The 11,514-nt window shown below is 42.6% G+C and overlaps 1 protein-coding gene across 1 annotated transcript; it reads right to left on the bottom strand.

Annotated features, from left to right (window-relative positions):
* Positions 1 to 567: 567 nt before the first annotated feature.
* LOC126262543 (allergen Tha p 1-like) lies at positions 568 to 1,751 on the bottom strand. The gene is made up of 2 exons (XM_049959227.1): positions 1,527 to 1,751; positions 568 to 911 (listed from the first exon to the last, which is right to left on the bottom strand). The coding sequence occupies exons 1-2, from the start codon at positions 1,711 to 1,713 to the stop codon at positions 721 to 723; spliced, it is 378 nt and encodes a 125-aa protein (XP_049815184.1). The 5' UTR covers positions 1,714 to 1,751; the 3' UTR covers positions 568 to 720.
* Positions 1,752 to 11,514: the final 9,763 nt, after the last annotated feature.

Below are 11,514 nucleotides of genomic sequence, written 5' to 3'. Positions count from 1 at the left end.
ATGTAGATGTAGATGTAGACATGGAATGCAAATGAAGTCCCATGCTTCTTGACAGAGCGTAGGGGAACGATGCGGGAGACCCGCACCGCCGTACGAGGCAAGGTCCTAGTGGTGGTGGTTTGCCGTTGATTTCCTCCGACCGTAAGGGGTATGAATTATGATGATGAAGACGACACAGAAACAACCAGTCATCTCGGAGCAAGTGAAAATCCCTGATCCGGACGGGAATCGAAATCGGGACCCCATGCTCGGGAATCTAGAACGCTACCGCCAGACCAAGAGCAGCGGACCTTGTTAGACATAGTGAAGGTAATTTGGTAATTTGTTAATTTGTTGAATTTGTCGTTATGGGCTTGTTTTTGGATTGTCATGGTTCCTACAAGTTCTTATATGTGGTAACTGCAATAATGTATTTTACATTATAAGGGTGTCACATTTTGAGAACTTTTCAGAAACAATGCTTCATTTTTTTCTTATAATATTCCAATTAAAGAGACTAGTATCAAATATAAGATCTTGGAAGGAAATTCTGCAAGGTCTTTAATTTTGGAAAAGGAATATAAACCATTCTTATTAAAACACCTTTATTTTAAAATATGTGGAACACAACAAATGTTAACAATAATCAAATAAATTAAGGTTGTTTGGTTGTATTACAGAGAGTCAACCCGAAAAATGTTCTGGAGCTGCCACAGTGGAATGCAAAAAGTGTCCTAGTGTTTAGGTGGAGACCCTCTTGAGCTCTTCGCCGTACTTCTGCCTGTAGGTGCCGGTGGGGTCGTACTTGTTCTCCAGCGGCGTCCACATGTCGGGCTTCTCCTTGATGAGGAACCTGATCACCTTCTCGGCACCAGCCTTCTGCTTCTCGTTACACTTGGCGCACTCGTTCGTTAGTGCATCAGGAATGGCGGCTGTTAACAGACACGGAATACAATCAGAAAAATAACGACCATAAAAATACCACCAAATTAAACGCATCGCGAGATCCATATCCAGTGGAAACATACCCTTTTTGTAAGAAGAGAGTAAGCTTGTTCACGTTCATAACGTTACTCCCATCCTGCTTTCTGAGGATGTAGCAACACATTAATAGGAATTGTCGACGTTAAGGTCTTTCTCATAGGTAATCTACAGCAAACCTACGGTGCAGCATAGGTAGCCTTAAAGTTAGAATTCATGAAGTACTGAAAGTGGTGTCCACTAATGGTACCTCTTCCAATTGTCTAAACAAGAACGATTTTAGCAAGATGTAATGAAGTAACGTATGCATCAAGGTTAGCTTTTTCCTTCAACAAAACTTGTAATGTAAACAATGAAATCTAATTGCTGCCTATCAGCAATATAAGTGAAGTTGACACGTCATTTAATTTAGTGCAAGAGGTGATACGAAACGTGAGAGATTGTATGGAATAAATTCCTAAAATTAGTGAAACAAATTGATAGGGACGAAAGGTACTTGGAGGAGTTGCAGAAATATAAACGCCGTGCGGAAACTGTCATACATTTTGGGTGGAAGAACTACTCACCCTTCAGCTCCTTTCCGTCTGGGGTACAGGATGCGTCGCTGTCAGAGAGGAGGCACTCGTGGTACTTCTTGAGCAGGCGGTCGTTATGCAGGATGTCGTCCAGGTCGATGTTGTCGTACTTGGTGGTGTACGCAGCGGCAGCCGCCAACAGGCAAGCGAGCAACAGAGCGAGAGTGCACTTCTGCATCGTGGCTGTAGGAAAGTTTGCCGACTGTGGCTGTCCAGTGATGTGCCGACCACAGCAACAGTGGCGTCATATATTCCCGTGCGTGACGTCACAGCGACAGGCTACGCAGACACTGGGCAGCTGCGGCACCTCGGCTGGTCCACACACGTGATCGTTTCTCAGAGCTGCTACCGGTTTAGCGGGCAGCCGCTTGATTCCAAGGAACGCGGTTACCGTCACGACTTCCTGGGAATTCCTTCACCTCGTCCGTAGGATAAAAACGCACCACTAGGTTTCCAGTTTTGATTTTTCCGCTGACAAAAGTGTATCACAACAGGCTAGACGGAGGAAAAATGTTGTGTGCTGAATTCGGTAGAATGAGTACTAGTGATGTTTTATTGAGTGCCACGATACTGTAAAACTGCACTAAAAAGTCAAGAGGAAATAAAGGACGTTATATGCGGCATAGAACATCTGACAGTAATTCATATTTACAATACATTATGAAATATCAGTTTTCAGATGAAATATGCTAAGCGACATAAACTATTATCAAGTATTAATTACACGGAAGACAACTGCTCGCTAAAACAATTATTAAATTCAATTTTTCTGTTTCTCAAAAAAATTTCTCGATATAAAATCTGTTGTTTTCTATGTATTTTTATTGCTTGCTTTCAATTCGGTGTAAGACTCCTTTGCGGTGGAGCTAATAGGCCACTATCGTTTTCCAAGACGTTTCTAGAATTTAGAAATGGAATCAGATTATCAGTACTCATCTATAGAGTAGCACTGCCTCGTCAGCCTCTCGTTCCTGTCATTTGTAATTAGTCCTTAAGCAGACGTTCTATTTCTGGACCAACATTGTCACAAACTGTGGATGCACTCATAAACTGCATTACTACTACACTCATAGCTGTCTATAGAATTGCACTCGTAAAAGAGTGTCATACGACAAAATGAATGGGTAGCGATAATCTCAGTGCAGGTGTGATGGTGGGCTACAGATCTATAAATATAAAAATTGTACTGTTTGATAAGGCTTGCTTAACAAACTCATCGTATATTAAATTCGGTAATTCCTTTCCCCTTACCATGTACTTTCAATCTAAACTGGAGATTCCATATCCGATACATTTACTAATGATGGCGTAAATCATGAGAAGTATAAACCAATCCACGCTAATAAGTATAAAGATGTAGCAGACGTTTAGTATGTGAATAGAGCACTAATGACACGATGAATGAAAACACAGCTAGACCAATGAATAAACGAACGCCCGGTATGGGAATAGTGAATGGTAAATGGAAATTAAGCTGACCTATGGAAGAGAATCCGTGTGAATCTCTTACTGTGTCTCTGCAGCAATAGTGAAAACGTCTGCAAGAGCAGCGGTTACCTAACGACTAAGAAATAAGCACAGTGCAATTTCTCACCTACAATACATTAACAATACACGACTTCTGTAGCCGTTAAATGTATATATTAACGCAAAAAATTCTCGGAATCTGCTTCTTCCTTTTTCAGGTGTTCGTGAGGATGTTGCAAGTGGAGCACGGGTGGTCTGCTCACAGCACAGAAAAAGTGAAAAACTGCTCCTACCTAACGTCCTCTTGTATCACGATAGAAATAAAGTGTTGTTCGGCTCATGGGTGTATTGTCAACTGAACAGGCCAACTACTGGAAGAAACCAAGATATTCCGCGTTTGATATATGATGGAGCAATTTTCACACTTTGTCCCAGAATGTACTCGTAAATACCCCTCAAGTAGAAATCGTGATGTAGGAGTACCACATTCAAAAAAATGTGTAATTTCATTTTCACCAACCATCCGTATGAAACAGATGTGTCCGCTGCTGGCAGCCACAAGTGGACAGCTCAGGTAGAAAGGAACCAACGAAATTTTATCGAGCACAATTACCACATATAAAGGGTGTAAATTTTAAGTTGACAAACCAGAATAACTCGAAAAATAAGCTTCACATGAAAAAATGTGTAGAATCAAGTTAATTATTTTCGAGACAGACATCTGCTGGCGCTAAAATTAGCCCGCCACATCAGCCCCCAAATGTTTGGGTCAACATTTGTAAAAGTTATTCCTCTCTCTCAAACCCCACCTATGGGGAGAGAGGCAGAGTTCTAGTTTCTACAATCAAAATTTACGAAGTAAATAAGAATTTTTTATTCGCCCGTAACAATTTTCCACGCAAAAATGAGAACATGGATTTTCTTGAGCTACAGTGCCAACTACCAAGAGTCAAAACAAATGTTTAAGACAAAATGTATGTAATTTTTATTTAGAATCTGATCCTGAAATAAAAATGGGGGTTCACATTTGAAACTTTAAAGCGGCCTCCCGAACCACCACCAAGGGGCTGGGATGGCGGTCTAATTTTAGCACGAGCAGATGTCCCCCTCGAAAATAATCAACTCTGGATTCTACACATTTTTTCGTGCGAAGCTTTTTTTCGAGTTATTCTGGTTCGTCAACTTAAAATTTACACCCTGTATATTCTCCACAACGAAACAAAGGAAGGATGATTCTTCCATTCGTGAAACAAAATAAATGATGGTGGGCAAATAATGGAGCCCCCTAGATCCACAACCACAATTTCACTTAAAAATTTCCGTGTTACTTGAATGATCTACACACACTTCAGTCAACACTACCTTAAATTACATCAGGAACAACGAGTTCAGTTTCTGTAGTCACATGCTCTTCAATAATCGGAGTCTTGACGTCGTAATAACCTTAGGTTAGAACGGAAAAGTAAGTTTCTCACTTCGGGCTTAAAACTAGAGTCAAAATACAAGCTTCAGTCAAGAAGAATAAATACTGAACAGTTCTTACGGTGTAATTCGCTGAAGAAGTACTGAGAGCTAACAGTAATGAAATACTGAAGTCCGTCTCCGACAAAGAGAGAAACTTAGTCTGTCAGTACACTGTCAGCTAGAGAAAATAAACAATTATACCAAGTTTCTACGGCCGTATCGCTGATCGCTTAGAGTTCCAGTTAAGAAGGCGGCGTGCTTTCTGGAAGTCGATGGCCCAAACCGTGGCGCGGCGTTGTAGAGATTTTCAGGTTGCTGGCTGCGATGGCACTCTGCACTCCGGATCACGTGCCATAGCTAGCCCAAGCAGCCGCCTCACAGACAGATATGTGCTAGCCTACTTTTGGAACATGACAAGGTGGATACATGAAGACGTACGGTTTGTCAGCGACCTCTACTGTCGCCATGTACGCCATCAGGTAATATGGATGGAGTTAGGTCAATTTCCTCCACTGGTCTGGATGTGGAGTTCCGGGGTTGTAAAGTTCCATGTCGTCTGCACTGTAGGGGCTGAGCCAAAGACCTCCCGCATGATGAATAAGTTTTGCGTGATGCCTACGACGCCTAGTTTCAGGTTCAAATGGTTCAAATGGCTCTGAGCACTATGGGACTTAAAATCTGAGGTCATCAGTCCCCTAGAACTTATAACTACTTAAACCTAACTAACCTAAGGACTTCACACACATCCATGCCCGAAGTAGGATTCGAACCTGCGACAGTAGCGGTCGCGCGGTTCCAGACTGTAGCGCCTAGAACCGCTCGGCCACACCGGCCGGTGGTTTCAGGTACTCCAGCAAAATTAACACTCCACTGAGTGGTATACACTGAAGCGCCAAAGAAACTGGCGTAACCATGGGTATTAAAATCCTAAGATATGTAAACAGGCACAAAACGACGCTGCGATTTGCAATGAATATATAAAACAAAAAGTGTCTGTTGCAGTTGTTAGGTCGGTTACTGTTGCTACAATGGCAAATTATCAAGATTTAAGTAAGTATGAGCGTAGATTTATAGTTGGCACACAAGCGATGGGGCACAGCATCTGCGAGGAAGCGATTAAGTGGACATTTTCCCGTACGAACATTTCACGAGTGTACCGTTAATATCAGGAATCACGTAAAACATCAGATCTCCGACATCGCTGCTGCCTGAGAAAGATCCTGCAAGAGCGGGATAAACGACGACCAAAGAGAATAATTCATCGTGACAGAAGTGCAACCCATCCGCAAATAGCTGCATACTTCAATGGTGAACCATCCCAAGCAGAAGCGTGTGAACCATTCAATGAAACATCATCGATATGGGCTTTCGGAGCCGCAGGCCCACTCGTGTACCGTTGATCACTGCACGACACAAAGTTATACGCCTCGCCTGGCCCGTCAACACCGACATTACACTGTTGATGACTGGAAACATGTTGTCTGGCCAGACGGGTCTAGTTTCAAATTGTATAGAGCGGATGGACGAGTGCGGATATGGAGACAGCGTCATGAAACCATGTCCCCTGCATGTCAGCAGGAGACTGTTCAAGCTGGTGGAGGCTCTGTAATGGTGTGGGGCGTGTGCAGTTTGGGTGATATAGGACCCCTGATACGTCTAGATACGACTCTGACATGTGACACGTAAGCAAGTATCCTATCTGATCACCTGCATTCATCCATGTCCATTGTGCATTTCGACGGACTTCAGCAATTCCAGGAGGACAATGCGACACCCCACACGTCCAGAATTGCTACAGGGTAGCTCCCTCTTATGATTTTAAACACTTCCGCTGGCCATCAAACTTCTCAGTCATGATTGTTATTGAGCATATCTGGGATGTCTTGCCATGTGCTGTTCAGAAGCTATCTCCACCCCCTAGTACTTTTACGGATTTATGGATAGCCCTTCATGGTGTCCGTTCCGTACAGCACTACTTCAGAAATTAGTCGAGTCCATGCCACGTCTTGTTGCGACAATTCTGCGTGTTTGCGTGGGCCCTACTCGTTATTAGTAAGGCGTATTACTTTTTTTGGTTCTTCAGTGTAATAAAAGAACTGTCTACCTTGTACTTTCTGTAAGTATGGTTGAATATCTCCATTTAAAATTGTACACAGATATTATTGCCGTTACGATCAAGTTAATTCGTAATAATTATTACAGTGCTTATTTTACAGCAGCCATTGTCTATATCTTGTCTGTACTGGAGATTCCTCCAGTCTTCCTTCAACTACACTCTGTCGCTAAAAAACTGAAGCGCGCCCATGACATGGTCTTACGTCAATGTATCTACATACATACTCACACTATCTAAGTGTGTGTACACGATTAAAGTTGTTTTCCTTTGTGACAGGTAGAATGGCCACTGGATAACTACTAGTGTTGTTTGTATTTAGTGTTGTTATCAAGATCGATAGGGTGTATAAGAGGTGTAAACAGTCAGATGCTGAGTGGTCGTTTTCTAAGGCACGGAGATACTGCGTACCCATCTGAGATGGTGTTATCATCGCCTAACAGGCATAGAAATGTGCCTCTCCGTGGATCACCATTTCACCAGCTGGACGTTTCCTCCAATTTTCAGATTGGTGGGGTATTCGAGTATGACAGTGGCTGATTTTGCGCTGCGTGGGAACCTGTGGTCGACCAAGCCTGACCACCACAAGAAGGAATCACCATATTTTGCATCACGCCCATGGTAACCCCTTAACATTTGCGCCGACCATCCGACAACATCTAATGGACTTCTGCCACATTCAGTGTAATCCTACACCATAGATCGGAGACTAACAGAAATCGGATTAGGGAACTACCATCCCATGTATATGCTGCTGCTGGAAACACAACACATGGCTGCGTTTGGAGTGCTGCTGTAACCAGGAGTCATGGACTGCCGATGAATGGTGTCGCTTTGTGTGCAGCGATGAATCATGATTCTATGTTGTCCCTAATGCCAAATGGGAACTGAAGTATGATGGTGTGGACGATTTATGAAGTTTTGTAAGGATTAAATATTGTTGAGTGATGTTAGGGCCGTGATTTACGGATATATATGCTGAAAGATGCATGTTAACTGTGTAGGGAAAAGAGGAAATGGATTTTAGAGATAATGAAGACATACAGAAAAGTGTAAAGACTGATATATTGTTTTGAAGGAAGCTAGAGAAGAGAACTGTTTAAAGTCGAGGCCAGGAGAAACGGAACAGCGGATGTATTGTGGAAGGATATGGATGGAAATTATCAGGGAATTTTCGAAGTAACGTTACGGCAGTCGCGTTAACCTATTTAGGGAAGGGAGGGAAAACTTAAAATCGGAGGTCTGGACAGAGATCTGAACAGTCTTCCTCCCGAATACGAGTTCACTATTTTATCACTGCCCCACCTCATTTGGTGGGTAGAAACGGAATTGGTGGTTTGGTTCGTAGGTTTTAGTAAGACACGAAGCATGATATTGAGGAAACTATGTCATTGTTATATAGAGAAGAATAAAACTATAGAATGATAGAAAGGATGGAACATTGTTGTGATAGAATGTAGGAAGGTTAATGTCGGTTCACTGTCTGGGTGAGGGGGCAACGGCATTTTCATTCGGAGAGGGTATGAAAGAGTGTACTTGCAGGGCCGTGGGATGTTTTCATGTGGCCCCGGCAGCAAGATATTGGGGAAACGAAGCGCTAGTTTGCGAGATGGAGTGAACAGATTCGAATTATTTACGATAATTATTCCTTTTTAGAACTGTTTCGAGAACTGCCAGTAGGCTCACGCTTTTAATATACAAGGTACAATTATAATTGCTGTCTATGGTATATATCAGATAAGTTGCCAGTGACGAATGTTAGGTCAGGAACTTTTACTCAATCAGGTTAGGCCCTGTACGTCTGCCCGCTAGTCTCTTTTGGTCGCAGATTGCAGATTTCAGCGGAGGCTCCTCAAGAACCTAGTTAAACAACGTAGTGAGAAGATCTTACCTAGCTACACAGCGTACTATATGAGGGAAGGAGGATAGTGTTACGTGAATTCAGGCATGTAATGATCACTCCGCCCCCCCCCCCCCTGAACCATGGACCTTGCTGTTGGTGGGGAGGCTTGTGTGCCTCACCGATACAGATAACCGTACCGTAGGTGCAACCACAACGGAGGGGTATCTGTTGAGAGGCCAGACAAACGCGTGGTTCCTGAAGAAGGGCACCAGCCTTTTCAGTAGTTGCAGAGGCAACAGTCTGGATGATTGACTGATCTGGCCTTGTAACACTAACCAAATCGGCCTTGCTGTGCTGGTACTGCGAACGTTTGAAAGCAAGGGGAAACTACAGCCGTAATTTTTCCCGAGGGCATGCAGCTTTACTGCATGGTTAATTATGATGGCGTCCTCTTCGGTAAAATATTCCGGAGGTAAAATAGTCCCCCATTCGGATCTCCGGGCGGCGACTACTCAAGAGGACGTCTTTATCAGGAGAAATAAAACTGGCGTTCTACGGATCGGAGCGTGGAATGTCAGATCTCTTAATCGGGCAGGTAGGTTAGAAAATTTAAAAAGGGAAATGGATAGGTTAAAATTAGATATAGTGGGAATTAGTGACGTTCGGGGGCAGGAGGAACAAGACATTTGGTCAGGCGAATACAGGGTTATAAATACAAAGTCAAATAGGGGTAATGCAGGAATAGATTTAATAATGAATGAAAAATAGGAATGCGGGTAAGCTACTACAAACAGCATAGTGAACGCATTATTGTGGCCAAGATAGACACGAAGCCCACGCCTACAACAGTAGTACAAGTTTATATGCCAACTAGCTCTGCAGATGACGAAGAAATTGAAGAAATGTATGATGAAATAAAAGAAATTACTTAGATAGTGAAGGGAGACGAAAATTTAATAGTCATGGGTGACTGGAATTCGGTAGTAGGAAAAGGGAGAGAAGGAAACGTAGTAGGTGAATATGGATTGAGGGTAAGAAATGAAAGAGGAAGCCGCCTGGTAGAATTTTGCACAGAGCACAACTTAATCATAACTACCACTTGGTTCGAGAATCATAAAAGAAGGTTATATACATGGAAGAAGCCTGCAGATACTGACAGATTTCAGATAGATTATATAATGGTAAGACAGAGTTTTAGGAACCAGGTTTTAAATAGTAAGACATTTCCAGGGGCAGATGTGGACTCTGACCACAATCTATTGGTTATGAACTGTAGATTAAAACTGAAGAAACTGCAAAAATGTGGGAATTTAAGGAGATGGGACCTGGATAAACTGAAAGAAACAGAGGTTGTACAGAGTTTCAGGGAGAGCCTAAGGAAACAATTGACAGCAATGGGGGAAAGAAATACAGTAGAAGAAGAATGGGTAGCTTTGAGGGATGAAATAGTGAAGGCAGCAGAGGATCAAGTAGGTAAAAAGACGAGTGCTAGTAGAAATCCATGGGTAACAGAAGAGATACTGAATTTAATTGATAAAAGGAGAAAATACAAAAATGCAGTAAATGAAGCAGGCAAAAATGAATACAAAAGACAAAAATGTGATCGACAGGAAGTGCAAAATGTAAGGATGTAGAGGTCCATATCACTAGGGGGTAGGTAGACACTGCCTACAGGAAAATTAAAGAGACCTTTGGAGAAAAGAGAACCACTTGCATGAATATCAAGAGCTCAGATGGAAACCCAGTTCTAAGCAAAGAAGGGAAAGCAGAAAGGTGGAAGGAGTATATAGAGGGTCTATACAGGGGCGATGTTCTTGAGGACAATATCATGGAAATGGAAGAGGATGTAGATGAAGATGAAATGGGATATATGATACTGCGTCAAGAGTTTGACAGAGCACTGAAAGACCTAAGTCGAAACAAGGCCCCGGGAGTAGACAACATTCCATTAGAACTACTGACGGTCTTGGGAGAGCCAGTCCCGACAAAACTCTACCATCTGGTGAGCAAGATGTATGAGACAGGCGAAATTCCCTCAGACTTCAAGAAGAATATAATAATTCCAATCCCAAAGAAAGCAGGTGTTGACAGATGTGAAAATTACCGAACTATCAGTTTATTAAGTCACGGCTGCAAAATACTAACGCAAATTCTTTAAGACGAATGGAAAAACTGGAAGAAGTGGACCTCGTGGAAGATCAGTTTGGATTCCGTAGAAATATTGCAACACGTGAGGCAGTACTGACCCTACGACTTATCTTAGAAGATATATTAAGGAAAGGCAAAGATACGTTTATAGCATTTGTAGACTTAGAGAAAGCTTTTGACAATGTTGACTGGAATACACTCTTTCAGATTCTGAAGGTGGCAGGGGTAAAATACAGGGAGCGAAAGGCTATTTACAACTTGTATAGAAACCAAATGGCAGTAATAAGAGTTGAGGGGCATGAAAGGGAAGCTGTGGTTGGGAAGGGAGTGAGACAGGATTGTAGCCTATCCCCGATGTTATTCAATCTGTATCTTTAGCAAGAAGTGAAGGAAACAAAAGAAAAATTCGGAGTAGGTATTAAAATCCATGGAGAAGAAATAAAAACTTTGAGGTTCGCCTATGACATTGTAATTCTGTCAGAGACAGCAAAGGACTTGGAAGAGCAGTTGAACGGAATGGATAGTGTCTCGTAAGTAGGATATAAGATGAACACGACAAAAGCAAAACGAGGATAATGGAATGTAGTCGAATTAAGTCGGGTGATGCTGAGCGTATTAGATTAGGAAATGAGACACTTAAAATAGTAAAGGAGTTTTGCTATTTGGGGAGCAAAGAACTGATGATGGTCGAAATAGAGAGGATATAAAAAGTAGACTGGCAATGGAAAAGAAAGCGTTTCTGAAGATGAGAAATTTGTTAACATCGAGTATACACTCCTGGAAATGGAAAAAAGAACACATTGACACCGGTGTGTCAGACCCACCATACTTGCTCCGGACACTGCGAGAGGGCTGTACAAGCAATGATCACACGCACGGCACAGCGGACACTCCAGGAACCGCGGTGTTGGCCGTCGAATGGCGCTAGCTGCGCAGCATTTGTG

The sequence above is a fragment of the Schistocerca nitens genome, chromosome 6 (assembly GCF_023898315.1).
Source record: "Schistocerca nitens isolate TAMUIC-IGC-003100 chromosome 6, iqSchNite1.1, whole genome shotgun sequence".
Classification (NCBI taxonomy): Eukaryota; Metazoa; Arthropoda; class Insecta; order Orthoptera; family Acrididae; genus Schistocerca; species Schistocerca nitens.
Note: the sequence above shows the minus strand (reverse complement) of the source record. Positions and strands in the feature narration are given on the sequence as shown.

Bases quoted from the DNA above. Each gene is read 5' to 3' on its own strand.
- LOC126262543 (XM_049959227.1), bottom strand. From the start codon at position 1,713: ATGCAGAAGTGCACTCTCGCTCTGTTGCTCGCTTGCCTGTTGGCGGCT. The intron at 912-1,526 runs GTGAGTAGTTCT...GTCTGTTAACAG, and splicing joins AGACGGAAAGGAGCTGAAGG to CCGCCATTCCTGATGCACTA.